This window comes from Cibotium barometz, chromosome 33 (assembly GCF_041138505.1).
Source record: "Cibotium barometz isolate CiBa-2024 chromosome 33, ASM4113850v1, whole genome shotgun sequence".
Taxonomy (NCBI): Eukaryota; Viridiplantae; Streptophyta; class Polypodiopsida; order Cyatheales; family Cibotiaceae; genus Cibotium; species Cibotium barometz.
This window is the reverse complement of record NC_141078.1, coordinates 1,713,536-1,740,518: the sequence shown is the minus strand read 5'-3', so window position 1 is coordinate 1,740,518 and position 26,983 is coordinate 1,713,536. Positions and strand designations below refer to the sequence as shown.

General features: G+C 41.8%; 1 protein-coding gene across 1 annotated transcript; it reads left to right on the top strand.

Annotated features, from left to right (window-relative positions):
* Positions 1-1,293: 1,293 nt before the first annotated feature.
* On the top strand, positions 1,294-26,711 carry LOC147619182 (uncharacterized). The gene is made up of 3 exons (XM_086773482.1): positions 1,294-1,323; positions 1,504-1,614; positions 25,794-26,711. Exon 3 carries the CDS (start codon positions 25,856-25,858, stop codon positions 26,699-26,701), a length of 846 nt encoding a protein of 281 aa, XP_086629608.1. The 5' UTR covers positions 1,294-1,323; positions 1,504-1,614; positions 25,794-25,855; the 3' UTR covers positions 26,702-26,711.
* The last annotated feature ends 272 nt before the right edge of the window (positions 26,712-26,983 follow it).

The following is a 26,983-nucleotide window of genomic DNA, read 5'->3' as shown; positions in this document are numbered from 1 at the left end:
CCCAACACATGACCTCAAAAACATCATATTCGACACAAGCCTCACCTTATTGTTATAATTATTCCTATGCTTTACAAGGATTATCACAACCCTTTTTTGCAACCCGTGAGTTGGAATAAGTGCCTATAGGCACGGTGAGTTGGAATAAGTGCCTACGAGCATAAATCCCAAAAAAACAAATTAACCCTCGCCTTCTTAAACTTATCTAGTTTCAATCGGAGCTCCAGGTTCACTAAATCAATTATAGAAATCACCTTTTATAAAAAATTACCATTACGGTTTTTCCATAAGCCTATATGATGCATGCTTAACAAGGCTCAAATTGATAACTTGAGGTTCACCAAGTAGAAATCACTATAATATCTTGCTCTTTTTTCCAAGTTCTCTCAGTTCTCTCAATAACTGATAGAAATAGCTTTAATTTTTTGAAACTCATACAACATCTACTCCCGAGCTATGTCGGTCCGCTATGCGCGCACACGTGTGTATGGATGCATAAGGAGCATAGATGAGTCTAGTATGAAACTATGGATTAGTCGTCAAGAGTCGGGGACCTCAATATTGATTTTGCACAGCCATTGCATGTTCAAAAGATAAAACAAGGTGATTTGTCAAGATAAATTCGTAATAATTGATCTTCATAATTTAAGTAAATCCAAGAGCAAAAAAAGAATTATATGAAATTATCTTTGCTCTTGATTTTTTATTTCAAAATTGTGTACATGATGGGATGGCCTAATCCCAAATGTATGGAGAAATGAAGAGATCATTGTAACTTCAAATTTGGTATGTTACCAAATTGAATGCTAATTTTATATACCAACTCTAATTTTATGAAAATCTTGAATTTAGACTTATCCTCCTCAACCCTAAACGTATCGCTCTCCCCTAAACGTATCCGGCGGTGCTCTCTCTGCGGACGGCTCCCATACTGCAGGTTCTGTTCTGGGCGGCTCTCTATCCTCTGCTGGGCGCACTTTCGTGGCCCTCCATCAACACAAGCTACTGGGCGCACGTTTGTCTGGCTTGCATCTCTCTGGGCGGCTCTCTCTGCAGCGTTTGCTGCTCTTACTACCTAGCGTGGCGTGCTTCTCTGTGGGCGGCTCTTCTCTGCAGCCACTCGCCCCTTCAGCAGCTCCACCTTGCTCTTATCTCTCTGCAGCCACTCGCCCCTTCAGCAGCTCCACCTTGCTCTTACCTAGCAGCTACTCTTTACCTCCAAATCAAAGGATGCCTAGCATTATGTACACCTGCCAGCACTAGGGTTATAATCTATCTAAGCTTATCTGTCCCTCCACAGCCATGCAATCTGGATTCTAGCAGGTATATGGGAGTCTCTTAAACTTTAATTTTTTTATTTTCTCTTCTGAATCAGACGATACAATGTTACAGTAGTAGTTTCATTAGCAAGAGCATTGTAGGTCATAAAGGGCAATAAACAGGCCCTTGCCATAAATCTCTCATGCTTGGTTTTCATTAGGCGTCTCTTATTGCTGTGAGCAGGCCCACTCTCCTACGCAGCATATACAAGACATTGCATAGTTGCAGGCCACATCTTCTACAGCAATAAGAGAGAGCAGCCAGCATATACTTGGATTTTCTCTTCTGAATCAGGTTTTTTCTCTTCAACCATAATTTCTTGAGTTTTTGAATTCTTGCATGCTTTTATTTTCTACTCTATGTCAATGTGTATGATCTGATTTTTAATTGACATGTTTAAAACTTTAAATCTAATCATAGATAATGATTTAATATGCATTGAGACAAAAATATGTGTACCTTGTTGTATCGTTGAATTTGATAATAGATGCGGTGATGTCCAAGTGCTAGTTGTCAATGACAAGATGGGAAAGTAGGTTTGTATTACATAAACGACATGGACGTCAAGGAAAACTTGAAAAATAGCAAGACCATTTTAAATTCTTTAAGGGCGGGATAATTTGAATTTAAAATTGGGCGGGATAATTTGAATTTAAAATTGGGCGGGATAATTTGAATGCTCTACCACATGGTAGAGCTGGAAAAATGCATTCTAGCTCTACCACATGGTAGAGCTGGAAAAATGCATTCTAGCTCTACCACATGGTAGAGCTGGAGTTGAAATGACTTAAACTAGTGCAAGATTACTTGAAATGAAAAACCATCCATCTAGTATCGTACCTCTATTCATAGCATAGCTTCTCCCCTCTCCTTGCTTGAAATTGTACTTTCCTGCTCTTACACTCTAAATCTATGCAAGAGAGCTCTCATAATAATGCAAGATGTAGCTCCTAATGCTCTTACTCTCTAAGCATGTCATTGAGACTATGCATGAGAACCCTTTTACTTTTTACATGAGATCTATCCATGGGAGCTCTTATAATAATGCAAGATATAGCTCTATGTATGAGAGCTCTTATAATAATTAATGCAAGATCTAACTCTATGCATGCGATCTCTATGTATGAGAGCTCTTAATGCAAGACTTAGCTCTATGCATGAGAGCTCTTTCACTCTATACATGAGATCTATCCATGGGAGCTCTTATAATAATGCAAGATATTATAGCTCTATGCATGAGATGTATGTAAGGGAGCTCTCATAATAATGCAAGATCTAACTCTATGCATGTGAGATCAATGTATGAGAGCTTTGAATGCAAGACCTAGCTCTATGCATGAGAGCTCTTTCACTCTATACATGAGATCTATCCATGGGAACTCTTATAATAATGCAAGATATAGCTCTATGCATGCGAGCTCTATGTATGAGAGATCTTAATGTAATACCTATCTCTATGAATGAACGCTCTAATGCAAGACCAAGCTCTATGCATGGGAGCTCTATGTATGAGAGCTCTTAATGTAAGACCTAGCTCTTTGCATGAGAGCTCTAGTGCAAGACCAAAATCTCTATAGCTCTCATGCATGATATGAGAGATCTATGCATATGAGAGCTATTAATGCATGAGAGATCTTACAATGCAAGAGGGATCTCATGCATGAGACCTCTTAGAATACAAGAGAGCTCGATCCATAAGATCTCATGTATGATAACTCTATATGCATGAGAGCTCATCGATATGCATAAGAGCTCTCATGCATGAGATATATATGCATGACAGCCCTCTATGCATGATAACCCTCTATGCATGAGATATATATGCACACGACAGCCCTCTATGCATAAGAGCTCTCACAATGACTCGCACTTGATAATAGCTGATCTATATGCATTAGAGCTCTCTTTGCATGAGATTTGCGATCTATATGCATGGGAGCTCTCACAATGAATCACACACAATGTTAGCTCTATATTTATGAGATCTATATGCATGGATCTCTCATGGAAGAGATCCACGCTTGAGAGCTTTATGTAAGATCTCTCACAATGCATGAAAACTCTCTATGCATGAGAGCTCTCACACCTTGCGTAGATATATCCAAGATCTATATGCATGAGAGCCCTCTATGCATAATTGATAACACATGCATCACAGTAAATAAAAGTATGTAAATAATTCTCTATTGTGTTATTCTCTTGACCTCACGTCCTGACCATGCCTTGGTGTTAGGTCCTCACCACCTACCGAGTTGTGGTAAGCTCTAAACCCAATGCTCTCTTTTTTATGTTGCAACCCATCAGGGTGCTATGGGAGTTTTTCATAAGAGCATTAGATATCTCATGGCTGAAAGAGATCTCTATGCATAAGATCTCTTATTTTCATTTATTTGCATTGAGTGTACGAGCTCTCTTGCGCTGCATGATATCTCTATATGCATGTGAGTTCCCTATCCATGAGAGCTCGCATTTAGTAAGAGCTCTTTTTGCATGAGAGCTCTCATTTGCATCTTTTTCGAGAACCCGGATTCGGACAGTTAGAAGTTAGGATCCGGGACCCCATCAGACAACGGACCACACGGACTTGTGCTAGGGAAGTTTCTCTATGTCCACATCACCCCGTGCATGGATTTGGGCATAGCAATCACTTCTCCCAACGCGTCAAAGTTAGGTCCCAGCGCCATTCAACACACTTGTTTATCTCCTTGGTTCTCGTAATGGTCTCTTCTTGGAGTAATTGGTTTTGTTGATTTGCATGGTACACAGCTATTCTAGCTCTACCACATGGTAGAGCTAGACCTCAAATGCAATTCTAGCTCCACCACATGGTAGAGCTAGACCTCAAAGCAATCTACGATGTGGTCTAGGTTGGATACAGCACTACCACGTGGTAGAGCTAGATCAAATGCAATTCTAGCTTTTTGGTTCTTGTCATGTGAAGTAGAACTCATCTTGGAGTAATTGATTTTGTTGATCTGCATGGTACACAGCTAGATCGATGCATTCTAGCTCCACCACATGGTAGAGCTAGATCGGATGCAATTGTAGCTCCTTGGTTCTCGTCATGTGAAGTAGGTCTCTTCTTAGAGTAATTGGTTTTGTTGATCTGCATGGTACACAGCTAGTTCCGGGTTGCTTGCCACACATTTTTCCATGCATGATTCGAATTTCATGCCTCTTCGGTGCCGTTTGTGCCACGGTTGGAAATTTTTGCCATTTGGCACGCTCGTTCATCTTTTTCGAGAACCCGGATTCGAACAGTTAGAAGTTGAGGATCCCGGACCCCATTAGAGAACGGACCACACGGACTTATGCTAGGGAAGTTGCTATATGTCCACATCACTCTGTGCATGGGTTTGGGCATCGCAATCACTTCTCCCATCGCGTCAAGGTCCCTCGCGAAGATAGTGCAAAATCACCATAACAGAGTCTCGGATCCGAAATGAGTCCGAATCGCATCTGAACACAACAACAAAGATCCGGTTGCTTGCCACACATTTGTCCATGCATGATTCGATTTTCATGCCTCTTCGGTGCCGTTTGGTCTACAGTTGGAAATTTTCGCCATTTGGCACGCTCGTGCATCTTTTTCGAGAACCCGGATTGGGACAGTTGGAAGTTGAGGATCTGGGACCCCATCAGAGAACCGACAACACGGACTTGTACTAGGGAAGTAGCTCTATGTCCACATCACTCCGTGTATGGATTTGGGCATTGCAATCAGTTCTCCCAGCGCGTCAAAGTTGGGTCCCGGCGAAGATAGTGCAAAATCGCCATAACAGAGTTTCGGATCCGAAATGAGTCCGAATCGCATCTGAACGCAACAAGAAAGAAAGCACAAGTCCGTGTGGACCGTTCTCTGATGGGGTCCCGAATCCTCAACTTCTAACTGTCCGAATCCGGGTTCTCGAAAAAGACACACGAGCGTGCCTAATGGCGAAAATTTCCAACCGTGGCCCAAACGGCGCTAAAGAGGCATGAAAATGGAATCATGCATGGACAAATGTGTGGCAAGCAACCCGGATCTTTCTTGTTGTGTTCAGATGCGATTGGGACTCATTTCGGATCCGAAACTCTGTTATGGCGATTTTGCACTATCTTCGTCGGGACCCAACTTTGACGCGCTGGGAGAACTGATTGCGATGCCCAAATCCAAGCACGGAGTGATGTGGACATAGAGCAACTTCCCTAGCACAAGTCCGTGTGGTCCGTTCTCTGATGGGGTCCCGGATCCTCAACTTCTAACTGTTCGAATCCGGGTTCTCGGAAAAGATGAACGAGCGTGCCAAATGGCGGAAATTTCCAACCCTGGCCCAAACGACGTCAAAGAGGCATGAAATTCGAATCATGCATGGAAAATTGTGTGGCAACCAACCCGGATCTTTCTTGTTGTGTTCAGATGCGATTGGGACTCATTTCGGATCCGAAACTCTGTTATGGCGATTTTGCACTACCTTCGCCGGGACCCAACTCTGATGCGCTGGGAGAAGTGATTGCGATCTCCAAATGCATGCACGGAGTAATGTGGACATAGAGCAACTTTCCTAGCACGGATCTTTCTTGTTGTGTTCAGATGCGATTGGGACTCATTTCGGATCCGAAACTCTGTTATGGCGATTTTGCACTATCTTCGTCGGGACCCAACTTTGACGCGCTGGGAGAACTGATTGCGATGCCCAAATCCAAGCACGGAGTGATGTGGACATAGAGCAACTTCCCTAGCACAAGTCCGTGTGGTCCGTTCTCGGATGGGGTCCCGGATCCTCAACTTCTAACTGTTCGAATCCGGGTTCTCGAAAAAAGATGAACGAGCGTGCCAAATGGCGAAAATTTCCAACCCTGGCCCAAACGACGTCAAAGAGGCATGAAATTCGAATCATGCATGGAAAAATGTGTGGCAAGCAACCCGGATCTTTCTTGTTGTGTTCAGATGCGATTGGGACTCATTTCGGTCCGAAACTCTGTTATGGCGATTTTACACTATCTTCGTCGGGACCCAACTTTGACGCGCTGGGAGAAGTGATTGCGATGCACAAATCCATGCACGAAGTGATGTGGACATAGAGCAACTTCCCTAGCACAAGTCCGTGTGGTCCGTTCTGTGATGGGGCCCCGGATCCTCAACTTCTAACTGTTCGAATCCGGGTTCTCGAAAAAGATGAATGAACGTGCCAAATGGCGGAAATTTCCAACCCTGGCCCAAACGGCGCCGAAGAGGCATGAAATTCAAATCATGCATGGAAAAATGTATGTCCACATTACTCCGTCCATGCATTTGGAGATCGCAATCACTTCTCCCAGCGCATCAAAGTTGGGTCCCGACGAAGATAGTGCAAAATCGCCAAAACAGAGTTTCGGATCCGAAAAGAGTCCGAATCGCATCTGAACACAACAAGAATGATCCGGGTTGGTTGCCACACATTTGTCCATGCATGATTCGATTTTCATTCCTCTTCGGCGCCGTTTGGGTCCCTGTTGGAAATTTCCGCCATTTGGTACGCTCATGTATCTTTTTCGAGAACCCAGATTTAGACAGTTAGAAGTTGAGGATCCGGGATCCCATCAGAGAACGGGCCACACGGACTTGTGCTAAGGAAGGTGCTTTATGTCCACATCACTCCGTGCACGAATTTGGGCATCGCAATCACTTCTCCCAGCGCGTCAAAGTTGGGTTACAGCGCCATTCAACACACTTGTTTATCTCCTTGGTTCTCGTCATGGTCTCTTCCTGGAGTAATTGGTTTTGTTGATTTGCATGGTACACAGCTAGATCAATGCATTCTAGCTCTACCACATGGAAGAGCTAGACCTCAAAAGCAATTCTAGCTCCACCACATGGTAGAGCTAGACCTAAAAGCAATCTAGCTCTACGATGTGGTCTAGGTTGGATACAGCTCTACCACGTGGTAGAGCTAGATCAAATGCAATTCTAGCTTCTTGGTTCTTGTCATGTGAAGTAGATCTCATCTTGGAGTAATTGATTTTGTTGATCTCCATGGTACACAGCTAGATCGATGCATTCTAGCTTCACCACATGGTAGAGCTAGATCTGATGCAATTGTAGCTCCTTGGTTCTCGTCATGTGAAGTAGGTCTCTTCTTAGAGTAATTGGTTTTGTTGATCTGCATGGTACACAGCTAGATCCGGGTTTCTTGCCACACATTTTTCCATGCATGATTCCATTTTCATGCCTCTTCGGTGCCGTTTGGGCCACGGTTGGAAATTTCCGCCATTTGGTACGCTCATACATCTTTTTCGAGAACCCGGATTCGGACAGTTAGAAGTTGAGGATCAGGGACCCCATCAGAGAACGGACCACACGGACTTGTGCTAGGAAAGTTGCTCTATGTCCACATCACTCCGTGCATGGATTTGTGCATTGCAATCACTTCTTCCAGCGCGTCAAAGTTGGGTCCCGGGGCGAAGATAGTGCAAAATCGCCATAACAAAGTTTCAGATCCGAAATGAGTCCGAATCGCATCTGAACACAACAAGAAAGATCCGGGTTGGTTGCCACACATTTTTCCATGCATGATTCGAATTTCATGCCTCTTCGGCGCCGTTTGGGCCACGGCTGGAAATTTTCGCCCTTTGGCACGCTCGTTTATCTTTTTCGAGAACCCAGATTCGGACAGTTAGAAGTTGAGGATTCGAGACCCCATCAGAGAACGGACCACACGGACTTGTGCTAGGAAAGTTGCTCTATGTCCACATTACTCCGTGCATGCATTTGGAGATCGCAATCACTTCTCCCAACGCGTCAAAGTTGGGTCCCGGTGAAGATAGTGCAAAATCGCCATAACAGAGTTTCGGATCCGAAAAGAGTCCGAATGGCATCTGAACACAACAAGAATGATCCGGGTTGGTTGCCACACATTTTTTCATGCATGATTCGAATTTCATGCCTCTTCGGCGCCGTTTTGGGCCAGGGTTGAAAATTTCCGCCATTTGGCATGCTCGTTCATCTTTTTCGATAACCCGGATTCGAACAGTTAGAAGTTGAGGACCCGGGACCCCATTAGAGAACGGACCACACGGACTTGTGCTAGGGAAGTTGCTCTATGTCCACATCACTCCGTGCATGGATTTATGCATCGCAATCACCTCTCCTAGCGCGTCAAAGTTGGGTCCCGACGAAGGTAGTGCAAAATCGCCATAACCGAGTTTCGGATCCAAAATGAGTCGGAATCGCATCTGAACCCAACAAGAAAGATCCGGGTTGGTTGCCACACATTTTTCCATGCATGATTAGAATTTCATGCCTCTTCGGCGCCGTTTGGGCCACGGTTGGAAATTTCCGCCATTTGGCACGCTTGTGCATCTTTTTCAAGAACCCGGATTCAGACAGTTAGAAGTTGAGGATTCGGGACCCCATCAGAGAACGGACCACACGGACTTGTGCTAGGAAAGTTGCTCTATGTCCACATTACTCCGTGCATGCATTTGGAGATCGCAATCACTTCTCCTAGCGCGTCAAAGTTGGGCCCCGGTGAAGATAGTGCAAAATCGCTATAACAGAGTTTCGGATCCAAAAAGAGTCCGAATCGCATCTGAACACAACAAGAATGATCCGGGTTGGTTGCCACACATTTGTCCATGCATGATTCGATTTTCATTCCTCTTCGGCGCCGTTTGGGTCCCTGTTGGAAATTTCCGCCATTTGGTACGCTCATGTATCTTTTTCGAGAACCCAGATTCAGACAGTTAGAAGTTGAGGATCCGGGACCCCATCAGAGAACGGGCCACACGGACTTGTGCTAAGGAAGGTGCTTTATGTCCACATCACTCCGTGCACGAATTTGGGCATCACAATCACTTCTCCCAGCGCGTCAAAGTTGGGTTACAGCGCCATTCAACACACTTGTTTATCTCCTTGGTTCTCGTCATGGTCTCTTCTTGGAGTAATTGGTTTTGTTGATTTGCATGGTACACAGCTAGATCAATGCATTCTAGCTCTACCACATGGAAGAGCTAGACCTCAAAAGCAATTCTAGCTCCACCACATGGTAGAGCTAGACCTAAAAGCAATCTAGCTCTACGATGTGGTCTAGGTTGGATACAGCTCTACCACGTGGTAGAGCTAGATCAAATGCAATTCTAGCTTCTTGGTTCTTGTCATGTGAAGTTGATCTCATCTTGGAGTAATTGATTTTGGTTATCTCCATGGTACACAGCTAGATTGATGCATTCCAGCTCCACCACATGGTAGAGCTAGATCTGATGCAAATGTAGCTCCTTGGTTCTCGTCATGTGAAGTAGGTCTCTTCTTAGAGTAATTGGTTTTGTTGATCTGCATGGTACACAGCTAGATCGATGCATTCTTGCCACACATTTTTCCATGCATGATTCCCACATTTTCATGCCTCTCTGGCGCCGTTTGGGCCACGGTTGGAAATTTCCGCCATTTCGCACGCTCGTGCATCTTTTTCGAGAACCCGGATTCGGACAGTTAGAAGTTGAGGATCAGGGACCCCATCAGAGAACGGACCACATGGACTTGTGCTAGGGAAGTTGCTCTATGTCCAAAGTAATTGGTGGCCACTCTTGCTTAAAACAAGAGTAGAACCCTCAATCTCTCAAGACAAAGAAAAGCTTACAACTCCATGTAAGCTAAATTTTTCTTTTTTTTAAAATTTTAATTCTATGGTTTTCTTGATTTTCTTGTTTTATAGTTGATTAAAGTAAATTCTATTGCTATGCCTTGATGAATAGGCCACCTCCTTCTCTTCTTTACATTCCAGCCTTTCTTTATCCTAAATTAATAACAAAAAAATTAATTAAACTTTTTTTTTTGCTTATTCTCTTGGAAATTAAGAATTGTGTAGATTAGAGTACTATACATCTAATTGTGTAGATTAGAGTACTATACATCTAATTGGGGTTAATTTAAGTTAGAATTAGAATGATAAAATGAGAAATGGTCAGCCATACAAAGGAGGTTATGGCAAAATTTTTTATATTTTTATGGAAAAGAGTGTTTTTATGTTATTCCAAAAGAGTAATTCCCCCTGTTTGTGCATTCTCTAGAAAAATTTTAATTTGCTCCATGTATATGCATGGATACCACTGATATTAATTATTAAAATTAATTTTTTTGCATAGAAAGATGCAAAATGGATCTGGAACCCCATAAGGAAACGGACCACACGGACTTGTGCTAGGAAAGTTGCTCTATGTCCACATCACTCCGTGCATGGATTTGTGCATCGCAATCACTTCTCCCAGCGCGTCAAAGTTGGGTCCCGACGAAGATAGTGCAAAATCGCCATAACAGAGTTTCGGATCCGAAATGAGTCCGAATCGCATCTGAACACAACAAGAAAGATCCGGGTTGGTTGCCACACATTTTTCCATGCATGATTCCAATTTCATGCCTCTTCGGCGCCATTTGGGCCACGGTTGGAAATTTTCGCCCTTTGGCACGCTCGTGCATCTTTTTCGAGAACCCGGATTCGGATAGTTAGAAGTTGAGGATCCGGGACCGCATCAAAGAAATCAAAGAACGGACCACACTTGTGCTAGGGAAGTTGCTCTATGTCCACATCACTCGGTGCATGCATTTGGAGATCGCAATCACTTCTCCCAGCGCGTCAAAGTTGGGTCCTGACAAAGATAGTGCAAAATCGCTATAACATAGTTTCGGCGGATCCGAAATGAGTCCCAATCGCATATGAACACAACAAGAAAGATCCGGGTTGCTTGCCACACATTTGTCCATGCATGATTCCATTTTCATGCCTCTTTAGTGCCGTTTGGGCCACGGTTGAAAATTTTTGCCATTAGGTACGCTCGTGCATCTTTTTCGAGAACCCGGATTCGAACAGTTAGAAGTTGAACATCAGGGACCCCATAAGAGAACGGACCACACGGACTTGTGCTAGGAACGTTGCTCTATGTCTAATTGGTGGCCACTCTTGCTTAAAACAAGAGTAGAACCCTCAATCCCTCAAGACAAAGGAAAGCTTACAACTTCATGTAAGCTAAATTTTTCTTTTTTTTTAAAATTTTAAATCTATGGTTTTCTTGATTTTCTTGTTTATAGTTGATTAAAGTAAATTCTAATGCTATGCCTTGATGAATAGGCCACCTCCTTGTCTTCTTTACATTCCACCCTTTCTTTATCCTAGAATGATTAACAAAAAAATTAATTAAACTTTTCTTTTTATTTATTCTCTTGAAAATTAAGAATTGTGTAGATTAGAGTACTATACATCTAATTGGGGTTAATTTAAGTTACAATTAGAATGATAAAAATGAGAAATGGTCAACCATACAAAGGAGGTTATGGCAAAAATTTTCATATTTTTGTGGAAAAGAAAGTTTGTTTTTATGTTATTCCCAAAGAGTAATTCACCCTGTTTGTGCATTCTATAGAAAAAATTTAATTTACTCCATGTACATATTCACCTATGAATATGCATGGATACCACTAATATTAATTATTAAATTTAATTTCTTTGCATTTAGAAAGATGCAAAATGGAGCTGGGACTCCATTAGAGAACGGACCACACGGACTTGTGGTAGGGAAGTTGCTCTATCTCCACATCACTCCGTGCCGCACGGATTTGGGCATCGCAATCACTTCTCCCAGCGCGTCAAAGTTAGGTCCCGGCGAAGATAGTGCAAAATCGCCATAGCAGAGTTTCGGATCCGAAATGAGTCCGAATCGCATCTGAACACAACAAGAAAGATCCGGGTTGGTTGCCACACATTTGTCCATGCATGATTCGAATTTCATGCCTCTTTGGCGCTGTTTGGGCGCCCCTGTTGGTAATTTTTGCCATTTGGCACGCTCGTGCATCTTTTTCGAGAACCCGGATTCAGACAATTAGAAGTTGAGGATCCATTACCCCATCAAAGAACGGACCACACGGACTTGTGCTAGGGAAGTTGCTCTATGTCCAAATCACTCCGTGTACGGATTTGGGTAACGTAATCACTTCTCCCAGCGCGTCAAAGTTGGGTCCCAGCGCCATTCAACACACTTGTTTATCTCCTTGGTTCTCCTCATGGTCTCTTCTTGGAGTAATTGGTTTTGTTGATTTGCATGGTACACAGCTAGATCAATGCATAGCTCTACCACATGATGGTAGAGCTAGACCTCAAATGCAATTCTAGCTCCACCACAATGTAGAGCTAGACCTCAAAGCAGTCTAGCTCTACGATGTGGTCTAGGTTGGATACAGCTCCACCACGTGGTAGAGCTAGATCAAATGCAATTCTAGCTTCTTGGTTCTCGTCATGTGAAGTAGATCTCTTCTTGGAGTAATTGATTTTGTTGATCCGCATGGTACACAACCAGATCGATAAATTCTAGCTTGATAGAGCTAGACCTCAAATTAATTCTAGCTCCACCACATGGTAGAGCTAGACCTTAAAGCATTCTTGCTCTAAAATTTGGTCTAGGTTGAATACAGCTCTACCGCGTGGTAGAGCTAGATCAAATGTAATTCTAGCTCCTTGGTTCTCGTCATGGTCTCTTCTTGGAGTAATTGGTTTTGTTAATTTGCATGGTACACAGCTAGATCAATGCATTCTAGCTCTACCACATGGTAGAGCTAGACCTCAAATGCAATTCTAGATCCACCACATGGTAGAGCTAGACCTCAAAGCATTCTAGCTCTACGATGTGGCCTAGGTAGAATACAGTCCTACCTCATGGTAGAGCTAGATCAAATGCAATTCTAGCTCCTTGGATCTTGTCATGTGAATTAGGTCTCTTCTTGGAGTAATTAGTTTTGTTGATGTGTATGGAACACAGCTACATCGATGCATTCTTGCTCTACCACAAAGCTTTCTACCTCTACGACTCTAGCTCCACCACATGGTAGAGCTAGACCTCAAAGCTTTCTACCTCTACGACTCTAGCTCCACCACATGGTAGAGCTAGACCTCGAATGCAACTCTAGCTCCACCACATGGTAGAACTAGACCTCAAAGCATTCTATCTCTACAATGTGGTTTAGGTAGAATACAGCTCTACCACAGTTACATTCAACCTCAGCCACTTACATTCAACCTCAGTCGGTTACATTCAACCTCAGCCGGTTACATTCGTTGAAGTCTAGCTCTACCACATGGTAGAGCTAGAAGAATGCAATTCTAGCTCCACCCCACAGGGTAGAGCTGGACCTCAAAGCGTTCTAGCTCTACGATGTGGTCTAGGTAGAATACAGCTCTACCACGTGGTAGACCTAAATCCAATGCAATAATTCTAGCTCGTTGGTTATTCTCATGTGAAGTAGGTCTCTTCTTGGAGTAATTGGTTTTGTTGATGTGTATGGAACACAGCTAGATCGATGCATTCTTGCTCTACCACATGGTAGAGCTAGACCTCAAAGCTTTCTACCTCTACGACTCTTGCTCCACCACATGGTAGAGCTAGACCTCAAAGCATTCTATCTCTACAATGTGCTTTAGGTAGAATACAGCTCTACCACAGTTACATTCAACCTCAGCCGGTTACAAGCAATTCTAGCTCCACCACATGGTAGAGCTAGACCTCAAAGCATTCTATCTCTACAACGTGGTTTAGGTAGAATACAGCTCTACCACAGTTACATTCAACCTCAACCGGTTACATTCATTGAAGTCTAGCTCTACCACATGGTAGAGCTAGAAGAATGTATTTTAGCTCTACCACATGGTAGAGCTAGATTTCATAGCATTCTGGTCAATACATTCATTAATCTTGCTCTGCCACCTGGTAGAGATAATATCCATTGAAAAACCAGCACTAGAATACTTTGAAGTCCAGCTAGAATGCATTTATCTAGCTCTACCATGTGGTAGAGCAAGACTAATAAATGTATTGAGAGCTCCAAGATGGAGTAATTGAGATAGAATGCTTTGAGTTCTAGCTTTACCATGTGGTGGAGCTAGAATTACACTTGAGGTCTAGCTCTACCATGTGGTGGAGCTAGAATTGTAGAGGTAGAAAGCTTTGAGGTCTAGCTCTACCATGTGGTGGAGCTAGAATTGTAGAGGTAGAAAGCTTTGAGGTCTAGCTCTACCACAGTTACATTCAACCTCAGCCGGTTACATGCTTTGAAGTCTAGCTCTACCACATGGTAGAGCTAGAAGAATTCATCCTAGCTCCACCACATGGTAGAGCTGGACCTCAAAGCATTCTAGCTCTACGATTCTAGCTCCACCACATGGTAGAGCTAGACCTCAAATGCAATTCCAACTCCACCACATTGTAGAGGTAGGCCTCAAAGCATTCTATCTCAGTCGGTACATTCATTGAAGTCTAGCTCTACCACATGGTGGTAGAGCTAGAAGAATGCATTCTAGCTCCACCACATGGTGGAGCTGGACCTCAAGCATTCTAGCTCTACGATGTGGTCTAGGCAGAATACAGCTCTACCACGTGGTAGAGCTAGATCAAATGCAATTCTAGCTCCTTGATTCTTATCATGAGAGGTAGGTCTCTTCTTGGAGGAATTGGTTTTGTTGATGTGTATGGAACACAGCTAGATCGATGCATTCTTGCTCTACCACATGGTAGATCTAGCCCTCAAAGCTTTCTACCATGTGATAGAGCTAGATCAAATGCAATTCTAGCTCCTTGGTTTTGTTGATGTGTATGGAACACAGCTAGATCGATGCATTTTTGCTCTACCACATGGTAGAGCTAGACCTCAAAGTTTTCTACCTCTACGATTCTAGCTCCACCACATGGTAGAGCTAGACCTCAAATGCAATTCTAACTCCACCACATTGTAGAATGCTTTAAAGTCCAGCTAGAATGCATTTATCTAGCTCTACCATGTGGTAGAGCAAGACTAATAAATGTATAATTGAGAGCTCCAAGATGGAGTAATTAAGATAGAATTCCTTGAGGTCTAGCTCTACCATGTGGTGGAGCTAGAATTTCAGTTGAGGTCTAGCTCTACCATGTGGTGGAGCTAGAATCGTAGAGGTAGAAAGCTTTGAGGTCTAGCTCTACCACAGTTACATTCAACCTCATCCGGTTACATTCATTGAAGTCTAGATCTACCACGTGGTAGAGCTAGAAGAATACATTCTAGCTCCACCACATGGTAGAGCTGGACCTCAAAGCATTCTAGCTCTACGATGTAGTCTAGATAGAATACAGCTCTACCACATGGTAGAGCTAGACCTCAAATGCAATTCTAGCTCCACCACATGGTAGAGCTAGACCTCAAAGCAGTCTAGCTCTACGATGTGGTCTAGGTTGGATACAGCTCTACCACGTGGTAGAGCTGGACCTCAAATACAATTATAGATCCTTGGTTCTTGTCATGTGAAGTAGGTCTCTTCTTGGAGTAATTGGTTTTGTTGATGTGTATGGAACACAGCTAGATCGATGCATTCTTGCTCTACCACAAGGTAGAGCTAGACCTCAAAGCTTTCTGCCTCTACGATTCTAGCTCCACCACATGGTAGAGCTAGACATGGTAGAGCTAGACCTCAAAGCTTTCTACATGTACGATTCTAGCTCCACCACATGGTAGAGCTAGACCTCAAATGCAATAATAGCTCCACCACATGGTAGAGCTAGACCTCAAAGCATTCTGTCTCTATAATGTGGTTTAGGTAGAATACAGCTCTACCACGGTTACATTCAACCTCAGCCGGCACATTCATTGAAGACTAGCTCTACCACATGGTAGAGCTAGAAGAATGCATTCTAGCTCCACCACATGGTGGAGCTGGACCTAAAGCATTCTAGCTCTACGATGTGGTCTAGGCAGAATACAGCTCTACCACGTGGTAGAGCTAGATCAAATGCAATTCTAGCTCCTTGATTCTTGTCATGAGAAGTAGGTCTCTTCTTGGAGTAATTGGTTTTGTTGATGTGTATGGAACACAGCTAGATCGATGCATTCTTGCTCTACCACATGGTAGATCTAGCCCTCAAAGCTTTCTACCACGTGGTAGAGCTAGATCAAATGTAATTCTAGCTCCTTGGTTATTGTAATGTGAAGTAGGTCTCTTTTTGGATTAATTGGTTTTGTTGATGTGTATGGAACACGGCTAGATGGATGCATTCTTGCTCTACCACATGGTAGAGCTAGACCTCAAAGCTTTCTACCTCTACGACTCTAGCTCCACCACATGGTAGAGCTAGACCTGAAATGCAATTCTAGCTCCAGCACATGGTAGAGCTAGACCTCAAAGCATTCTATCTCTACAATGTGGTTTAGGTAGAATACAGCTCTACCACAGCTACATTCAACCTCAGCCGGTTACATTCATTGAAGTCTAGCTCTACCACATGGTAGAGCTAGAAGAATGCATTCTAGCTCCACCACATGGTAGAGCTAGATTTCAAAGCATTCTGGTCTCAATACATTTATTAATCTTGCTCTGCCACCTCGTAGAGATAATATCCATTGAAAAACCAGCACTAGAATACTTTAAAGTCCAGCTAGAATGCATTTATCTAGCTCTACCATGTGGTAGAGCAAGACTAATAAATGTATAATTGAGAGCTCCAAGATGGAGTAATTAAGATAGAATTCCTTGAGGTCTAGCTCTACCATGTGGTGGAGCTAGAATTTCAGTTGAGGTCTAGCTCTACCATGTGGTGGAGCTAGAATCGTAGAGGTAGAAAGCTTTGAGGTCTAGCTCTACCACAGTTACATTCAACCTCATCCGGTTACATTCATTGAAGTCTAGATCTACCACATGGTAGAGCTAGAAGAATGCATTCTAGCTCCACCACATGGTAGAGCTGGACTTCAAAGCATTCTAGCTCTACGATGTAGTCTAGATAGAATACACCTCTACCACATGGTAGAGCTAGACCTCAAATGCAATTCTAGCTTTACCACATGGTAGAGCTAGACCTCAAAGCAGTCTAGCTCTACGATGTGGTCTAGGTTGGATACAGCACCACGTGGTAGAGCTGGACCTCAAATGCAATTATAGCTCCTTGGTTCTTGTCATGTGAAGTAGGTCTCTTCTTGGAGTAATTGATTTTGTTGATGTGTATGGAACACAGCTAGATCGATGCATTCTTGCTCTACCACAAGGTAGAGCTAGACCTCAAAGCTTTCTACCTCTACGATTCTAGCTCCACCACATGGTAGAGCTAGACATGGTAGAGCTAGACCTCAAAGCTTTCTACATCTACGATTCTAGCTCCACCACATGGTAGAGCTAGACCTCAAATGCAATAATAGCTCCACCACATGGTAGAGACCTCAAAGCATTCTATCTCTATAATGTGGTTTACCACAGTTACATTCAACCTCAGCCACCGGTACATTCATTGAAGTCTAGCTCTACCACATGGTGGTAGAGCTAGAAGAATGCATTCTAGCTCCACCACATGGTGGAGCTGGACCTAAAGCATTCTAGCTCTATGATGTGGTCTATGCAGAATACAGCTCTACCACGTGGTAGAGCTAGATCAAATGCAATTCTAGCTCCTTGATTCTTGTCATGAGAAGTAGATCTCTTCTTGGAGTAATTGGTTTTGTTGATGTGTATGGAACACAGCTAGATCGATGCATTCTTGCTCTGCTACATGGTAGATCTAGCCCTCAAAGCTTTCTACCTCTACGATTCTAGCTCTACCACATGGTAGAGCTAGACCTCAAATGCAATTCTAGCTCCACCACATGGTAGAGCTAGACCTCAAAGCATTCTATCTCTACAGTAAGGTTTAGGTAGAATGCAGCTCTACCACAGTTACATTCAGGCTCAGCCGGTTACATTCATTGAAGTCTAGCTCTACCACATGGTAGAGCTAGAAGAATGCATTCTAGCTCCACCACATGGTAGAGCTAGACGAAAAGCATTTTGGTCAATACATTTATTAATCTTGCTCTGCCACCTGGTAGAGATAATATCCATTGAAAAACTAGCACTAGAATACTTTAAAGTCCAGCTAGAATGCATTTATCTAGCTCTACCATGTGGTAGAGCAAGACTAATAAATGTATAATTGAGAGCTCCAAGATGGAGTAATTAAGATAGAATTCCTTGAGGTCTAGCTCTACCATGTGGTGGAGCTAGAATTTCAGTTGAGGTCTAGCTCTACCATGTGGTGGAGCTAGAATCGTAGAGGTAGAAAGCTTTGAGGTCTAGCTCTACCACAGTTACATTCAACCTCATCCGGTTACATTCATTGAAGTCTAGATCTACCACGTGGTAGAGCTAGAAGAATACATTCTAGCTCCACCACATGGTAGAGCTGGACCTCAAAGCATTCTAGCTCTACGATGTAGTCTAGATAGAATACAGCTCTACCACATGGTAGAGCTAGACCTCAAATGCAATTCTAGCTCCACCACATGGTAGAGCTAGACCTCAAAGCAGTCTAGCTCTACGATGTGGTCTAGGTTGGATACAGCTCTACCACGTGGTAGAGCTGGATCTCAAATACAATTATAGATCCTTGGTCCTTGTCATGTGAAGTAGGTCTCTTCTTGGAGTAATTGGTTTTGTTGATGTGTATGGAACACAGCTAGATCGATGCATTCTTGCTCTACCACAAGGTAGAGCTAGACCTCAAAGCTTTCTGCCTCTACGATTCTAGCTCCACCACATGGTAGAGCTAGACATGGTAGAGCTAGACCTCAAAGCTTTCTACATGTACGATTCTAGCTCCACCACATGGTAGAGCTAGACCTCAAATGCAATAATAGCTCCACCACATGGTAGAGCTAGACCTCAAAGCATTCTATCTCTATAATGTGGTTTACCACAGTTACATTCAACCTCAGCCGTCGGTACATTCATTGAAGTCTAGCTCTACCACATGGTAGAGCTAGAAGAATGCATTCTAGCTCCACCACATGGTGGAGCTAGACCTAAAGCATTCTAGCTCTATGATGTGGTCTAGGCAGAATACAGCTCTACCACGTGGTAGAGCTAGATCAAATGCAATTCTAGCTCCTTGATTCTTGTCATGAGAAGTAGGTCTCTTCTTAGAGTAATTGGTTTTGTTGATGTGTATGGAACACAGCTAAATCGATGCATTCTTGCTCTACTACATGGTAGATCTAGCCCTCAAAGCTTTCTACCTCTACGATTCTAGCTCTACCACATGGTAGAGCTAGACCTCAAATGCAATTCCAGCTCCACCACATGGTAGAGCTAGACCTCAAAGCATTCTATCTCTACAGTAAGGTTTAGGTAGAATGCAGCTCTACCACAGTTACATTCAAGCTCAGCCGGTTACTTTTTTTAAAGTCTAGCTCTACCACATGGTAGAGCTAGAAGAATGGATTCTAGCTCCACCACATGGTAGAGCTACATTTTAAAGCATTCTGGTCAATACATTTATTAATCTTGCTCTGCCACCCAGTAGAGATAATATCCATTGAAAAACCAGCACTAGAATACTTTGAAGTCCAGCTAGAATGGATTTATCTAGCTCTACCATGTGGTAGAGCAAGACTAACAAATGTATTGAGATCTCCAAGATGGAAATACTCTTCATCTCCTCCACAGTGTTTTCATGGATATATATTGTGATTTTTGAATATGATATTGTAAGTTTTTTTTAAAGTGTAAGAATACAATAACTATAATTAACAATTGTGGTTTTTGTTGTAGGTGAAAGATGTCTCAGAAAAGAAAAGTGGTGGAAGTTCCGGACAGTGTTAACTTTGCCTCTGCTGATCAACGACGACAGTGGTACTTAGATATTTGGGGTCTTCAGGGTTCACAATTTAACAAAATTCATCTATTTGTTGCTAGTGATGTGGGCGTGGATACTTTTGAGGATCTAGGACCAATGACTCTATCTTATATTTCTGTAGTTGATTCTCATCCCGATATTGAATGCATAAATATTGGGGTACCTGGGATCCATGAGTATCAACTAGATCCCAAGGCATTCATTATTGAACGAATAGTAAGAGATAAACAAGATACTATGTTCTCTCGAGGGTGGAAGTTAGATTGTGCAAGTCAAGAAATAACTCTTGAAGAGTTGCAAGCTTCCATTGCTTATTGTGTGAAAGGCAAACAAAAAAAAGAGAAAACGCCCTCTAAAAATCCAGTTCAAAAAAAGGCAAAAAGCAGTACAGGTATTATGGATGTAGATGAAGCAGTTCTTAAATCTACAATAGAGAAAACAGGCTTGGAAAATTCAACAAAAATAAGATTTGTGGATCCCAAAGTTTTGGAAAATGAGGTGCAAAAGGCACAAAAGAGTGATACAGGGGGTATGGAAAAATACTCTAAGTATTTTCCATTCAAGTACAAAGAGTATGAGATCCCTGTAGATCAATGCTGGCTAGCTCCTGATCACTATAACTCTCGTCAAATAGAACCTCACCGTGTGGATGAATGCGTGTTATTTTTTGGTGCAAGTGCAAACAGGCCAGGAGCGTGTGCATACTTGATGCCTGTAAAGAATGCTGGCAAGAAGAAAGGAATTCCAATGAAACTAAGTGAGGTAACAGAGGAGAAACTCACTGAGTATTCATATTGGATTATTGATGGCCAACATTCCATCTATGCTGCAAAATTCTTACGGTATCAAGAAATGGAAAAAGATGGTCGTGCTCAAGATCTGATACAAGTGTATGAAAAAAGGAAGGCTCGAATTGTTTTAGATCCAGAGCCACAAGTTGCGACGGCCATATCTGCTATAGCTAATGAAGAGGCCCAATCATTATATGTCAAACAACCATACTATGATGTCTTGCAGCACTTGAGGAGTCAGTGGATCTTCAATAATTCTCCGTCAAGGCCACCATCTGGAGTAACAGAGGGCTCATCATCTCGTGTAGACTGGGATGTATGTCCATATCCCTTGCTCTCTTATAATTATAAGTTTTGAAAAAAATACTTGATTTTGATCTTTTTTTCTTTTATTTCTTTGCAGAAATTTTTACGAATGGCTAGAATTACGGTGGGAGCATCCTTCATTTCAAAGCAGTCTCACATGGTCATTTACTCTGATGAAGTTTTCAAAGGCTGGCTTGAAATCATGGAGAAGCAAAACAAGAAACCAACTGCCACAGTTTTCAGATGTCTTGCTGGGCTAGATGAACAAGAAGTCAAACAAATACAATCAGAAATCAGGTCTGGAAAAATTGTTCTTTCAAAGGGTACTAAGGATGTAGATGTGATTGACATGCCAGAGCGTATCAAGCAGCTCAAGCAAGATAAAATTATTCAAGATGCATTGCTTGTAGAGTTCAACACTCTGAACAAGGACAAACAATGTCAAGATTGGTCAGAATTGACTATCACCTATAGCATCAATGAGGTTGTATACTCAGTTCTTTTGAAGTTATGTGATGTGTATATAAAGTCAAAGCTACAGGTTGGATCAAAGAAGATTGATTTTCCAGTAGAAGCAAGGCAATATGTGGAGTGGAATATCAGCCTTAGCAAAGAAAGTTCAACCTTGTCCTTGGATCTTCCTTGGTGTATTTATGCTGTGAGTCTTCCATTCGACGGGAGTTACTACTTGAAGCGCCACCTCAACAATCCAATTTCCATTGGGTTATGTGTTCTGGATAACACTGAAGATTTGGGAAGAAATATGCATTGGGATGTGGAATCATTTTGCAATCTTTTGAACGGCATTATGATTATTACAGCAGCTGGTAGATCTTTGCCATCCCAATATGTGTTGCTTACCTTTCTAAATATTACAGATTTTATTCACTTGCAAAATTCTTTAAAAAATTTGAGTGGCATAGCAAAGGAACAGTATAATGGGGCATTGCATTTTCGACGTGACAACCGATGCATTGGTGCAATAGAGTTCTTCACATCCTTAGTGTTTTTCAGCAAGGGAGATGCCTTTCAAGGACTAGCAGATGTTCCTGATCCAGGTACACAAGCGACAATATTGGATACTGGACTTCTTGATATAGATAATGAAGATGTTAAAACTATCCCAGACATTGAGTTTCTAAGAATCAAGAAGAATCTTTTGATCAAGCAATGTATTCGAAAGTATTGCAGAGAAGGCTGCAAGCTTGTTGATCTTTTCAGTAATGGCTACATCATCGAGCTAGGGCTAGCACTAAATAAGGAAGTGATTTGCCTAGTGGAGAGTATTGAAGATCAAAGAAAGATGGGAACAAGGCTTCTTGACTTTGCAAAGTCAAGAAATGAGCAACCAGTACCGCCTATTTCTAACAATCCAAGGAATACCACGGAAAGATCGAGCCATGGTGAAGTTCGTTCAGCTCGAGATTTTTTGGATTTTGAAGACAGTATGTAACTTCTTAATGGGCTTTCCTTGTATCTTCAATACTTTGATTTGGTGATGTTTTGACTTGTTATATCCTTGGTTCATTTTTTAGTAGTATTTTTGTAGCTCTCTCCAAATTGGGCTTTGAAATCTAGAATCACCAAGTTATGGATCCTAACATGTTCATTGACAAATTCACTTTTTACATAACCAATTGGTGAATTTGGAAAGCCTACTTAGTGGTCGCACAATGGCCAGTTGGTGAATCTGAAAATCTTGCTTATAAATCTAAGATGATAGAGCTAGAGATCCTCTCATTTACTTCAATCCTATCCTGTGGTAGATCTAGATTTCAATAGGTCTACAATTTGGTGGAGCTAGCTACCTCTTCAAAGTGGTGGACCAAGCATCCATTAAAGTCTAGCTACCTCTTCAAAGTGGTGGAGCTAGGCCAATGCACCCCCCCAAAGACAGTTTTTGCAGAGCATCCATTTAAGTCTAGCTCTACCATATGGTTGAGCTAGGCCAATGCATTTCTAGCTCCACCAGAGCTAGTTCAAATGCAATTCTAGCTCCTTGGTTCTTGTCACGTGTGATGAGCTAGAACCCATTGAAGTCTAGACCTAGAACCTATGGAAGTCTACTCAAAAAGAAGCTATCTTGATCCCCAACTCAACCACGTGGTAAAGCAAGACTTATAAATTTCAGCTCTACCATATGGAAAATCAAAAACATCTAAAATTTTAGCTTTACCATATAGTTGAGTGGTTTTGTGTTTCTCACCTCCACCTACTCTTGGAGCTCAAGAGTGGATCAAGAGTGGATCTCAAGGGCTACTTCCAAGAGCTCCCTTGCAAACTGGCTCTACCAAACGGTAGAGCTAGAATAATGGAAATCCATTTTAAACCCTCCAATTCTAGAGTGAGCAACTAGAATTTATAATTGGTATCCAAACATGATTTTCTTTTAGATTACACCAATAAACATGTGTTAAGAGTGAGTGTTACAATTGTAAATTCTTTTAGTTTGAAAGATTGTTGAGTCAATGTTACTTTTTTTTCTTTTAGATCCCGAAATTGAGATAGTAGCACCAAGTGAAGTAGCTACGGCGGAATGCCACAATCAAACTGTGGATGAGAGCTTCTCCCACACATTCAGTGATGTCCATCCAGAAGGTTTAAAGACAAATGCTGACAATGAGATTGGGGTACCTAAATCTCCAACAAATGAAGCAATGGGTGAGAGTTTCCAGCCTGAAGAAGAAGTACCAAGAAGTGCCGACACTGCTATCTCCAAGAAATCTGTGTTGACAATTGTGTTGGACCTGAATGGTCTACTACTGAAACGTTGTCAACAACAACCATCTTCAATACATGAAACTATTCAAATGGATTCAAAACGATATATTGTACTAAGGCCAGGATGTATCCAATTCTTGAAGATTTTATTAAAAAATATTAATGTTGGGATCTGGTCAACGGCGACAGAGAGTAATGTTCTTCAAATATTGAGAACATTACAAGACAGAGCAGGAGAGATATTGCCTTTTTTTGTAGTTTGGGCTCAAGAGGCTTGCGAGAAGGATAAAAGTGGTAAAATAGCTAGACCTGATAATCCAACAGTTCAGGCAATGTTCAAGCCATTGTCAAAAATTGCTTCATGTTTTGATTGTGATGCTCGTAGAACGGTTCTTATTGATGACTCTCCATACAAGGGATGTGCTTCTCCTGATAATAATTGTATATATCCTGCAAAGTTTGATGAAGAAAGGATGGTCGACAATATTCTCATTGATGAGCTGCTCCCTTACTTATTGCAGCTTGATGAGAGTGAAGATGTGCGTGAGATCATTGGCTCTAATCGCTACGGACAACCTCCAATATCCAATGAAAATGAATACAGAGGTGTGGTAGATTTTTGGAGAAAGCGCAATTTAAATTGGTCACAGAAGACAATCTACACTGATAGGCTACCACTATCAGAGATTATACAGAAGTATGTCAACAATCAAGAGGTATTAGCGAGACAATATGAAAACAAAAGAGAAGAGATAATAGAAATTATGGCAAAAGAACGAGTCAGTATTGCTAGCATGAGGGGACCACAAGTGATTTCTCTAGCTAGAAAATTGGGTTCTACCACAACACAGTTGAAGGCAGCCAATGCAAGGGCTTTCATAAACAAGGTGTTAAATGAGTACAATCTTCTCCAACGTGATAGAAATAACTAAGGTACTATCCAACATAAATGATAATTATAACTAAATACATGATTTTATACAACAATTGTGTATTCACAATGAAGAAACTTAATTTATGATGGTTTCTTGCAGATTTATTTCAAGGATATTGTTCCAAGGAGTATTCACTTAAAGAAGCCATTTGTCACCAAGGATTGTATTTTTTTTGGAGGAATTTTATCTTTTTGCAATCATGAATTGACAAGAAATTTTGTCTTGTTTTTAAAGTAGTGGCAAATGTATTACTCTTCAAATAATTTTATAAATGTTGGAGTGCACTCTACTATAAGGGGCCTCCTAATTTGAAAATGTATGGAAGCTTGATCTTTGTCTTATGATTTTAATTCCTACATATATGGACTATGGTAGAGCTAGATCAATGCCTTCTAGCTCCACCTCATGGTAGAGCTAGACTTCAAAGCATTCTACCTCCACGACATGGTAGAGCTAGACTTGAAAGCGTTCTAGCTCTACCATATGGTAGAGCTAGATCAATGCATTCTACCTCCACGACATGGTAGAGCTAGACTTGAAAGCGTTCTAGCTCTACCATATGGTAGAGCTAGATCAATGCATTCTAGCTCTTCCACGTCACCACACATGGTTGAGTTGGACTTCCAACCATTCTAGTTCTACCATGGTAAAATATTTTGATACAGCTCTACCACGTGCTAGAGCTGGACTTCAAATATTATTTCTAATTTTGCCATGGGATCGAGCTAGAATACTTTGATATAGCTCTATCACATGGTAGAACTAGATTTAAAAATATTCTAGCCCTACCACATGGTTGAGCTAGAACAGTGCATTCTAGCTCTACCACGTATTGATCTAGATCAATGCATTCTAATTTCACCACATTTTGATACCTGCTAGCACATTTTGTCGCGTCTTTTTAGAATCAAATGGAAAGAGTCTTTGCATCTTGAGTCATTTTGTAATGCAACTAAAGTCAACATTTTAGAACAGTATATAGTTTAATGTTATTTGTTTTGTAATTGTTTAAAATCTATCTTTGCATAAAAGTAGTTGTAACATGCCTTCCCCCACATGCACACCTTTATCATTAAGCATGCTCATTTTTTTCCAGGTCATGTGATTGATTCTAATTGGCAGAGGCGACTTCTTCGTCACAGAGCATTAGTACGTCACATGTCCAAGAAAATCCAGAGTGTACGAAGACAGTTGGTTCAGCGCCGTCTTGACCGTCTACGGGAAATTGATGCAAGGTTGCGCTTTGTGCATCCCTCCGAGGGGGTTATCATACTGACATGGTATTCGTCAGACCCAATATGCGTACCCCTACGCAAAGAGGATGATAGGAGGGCTATTATTCTAAACCTTAATGGTTTGTTGTGCCATGTTGTCGAAACCCAATATGATGAGAAGGATCCTCCTTATAGCAACGAGTTGGTAAAATATCCAATTAACCAATATCGTTATGTCCTATGTCACAAGGATGCACATGAGTTCTTAGATTGGTGTATTCAATTCTTTTATGTTTTTATTTGGAGCGCATGTAGGAGAACTAAGCTCTCTGGAATAATTGACACAGTATTTCCACAACAAAAGCCCAAGTTTGCAGGTGTTCTCTCACAAGAGCATTGTTCAAAATCCACATGGGTTGTGCAGAATAGACAAGTTTTCTTTAAAAAGCTTGAGACCTTTTGGGGTCTCCATCCTTTGTACAACAAGAAAAATACATTGATAATTGATGATAGCTACTATAAGGTGTTTAAGAATGAACGAGGAACCTGGTTAATAGTCCGAGAATTATACCATCAACCTTCCAAGGAAAGGTATAGTTTTTTGACAGAAGATTTAAGAAATTGGTTGTTTTTATGGCTACAGAATGAAGATCGGCAAGAGTATACATGGGATAATGCCTTTGAAGAAAAACCTAACCAATTCTCAGATGATGTGATGAAGAAATGGCTTGAAGAAGAGAAATTGGAAGTAGAGAATAGGAAAAAGGCAGAGGTGTGGAAGCAACAGTAGGAGGCTGATGTTGAGGCAGAGAGACAGGAACAACTTGAAATTCAAAGAAAGCAAAGAGAGGAGGCTGAAGCTGAGGCAGAGAGGCAAGCAGAGAGTACAAATCAAGCAAAGCAACAAGAGGAGGCATCATGAAAGTAATACACCACCATGAAGCTCATTTTGTTTGTCCCTAATATAATCAAATGTAGAGGATGCAAGTATTTTGGCCTTTTTTTAATGTAATAAAAAGCCATATACTGAAATATGATATTGTAATCAGGCCTCTTATGGAGCATACTGTTC

Bases quoted from the DNA above. Each gene is read 5' to 3' on its own strand.
- LOC147619182 (XM_086773482.1), top strand. From the start codon at position 25,856: ATGTCCAAGAAAATCCAGAGTGTACGAAGACAGTTGGTTCAGCGCCGT.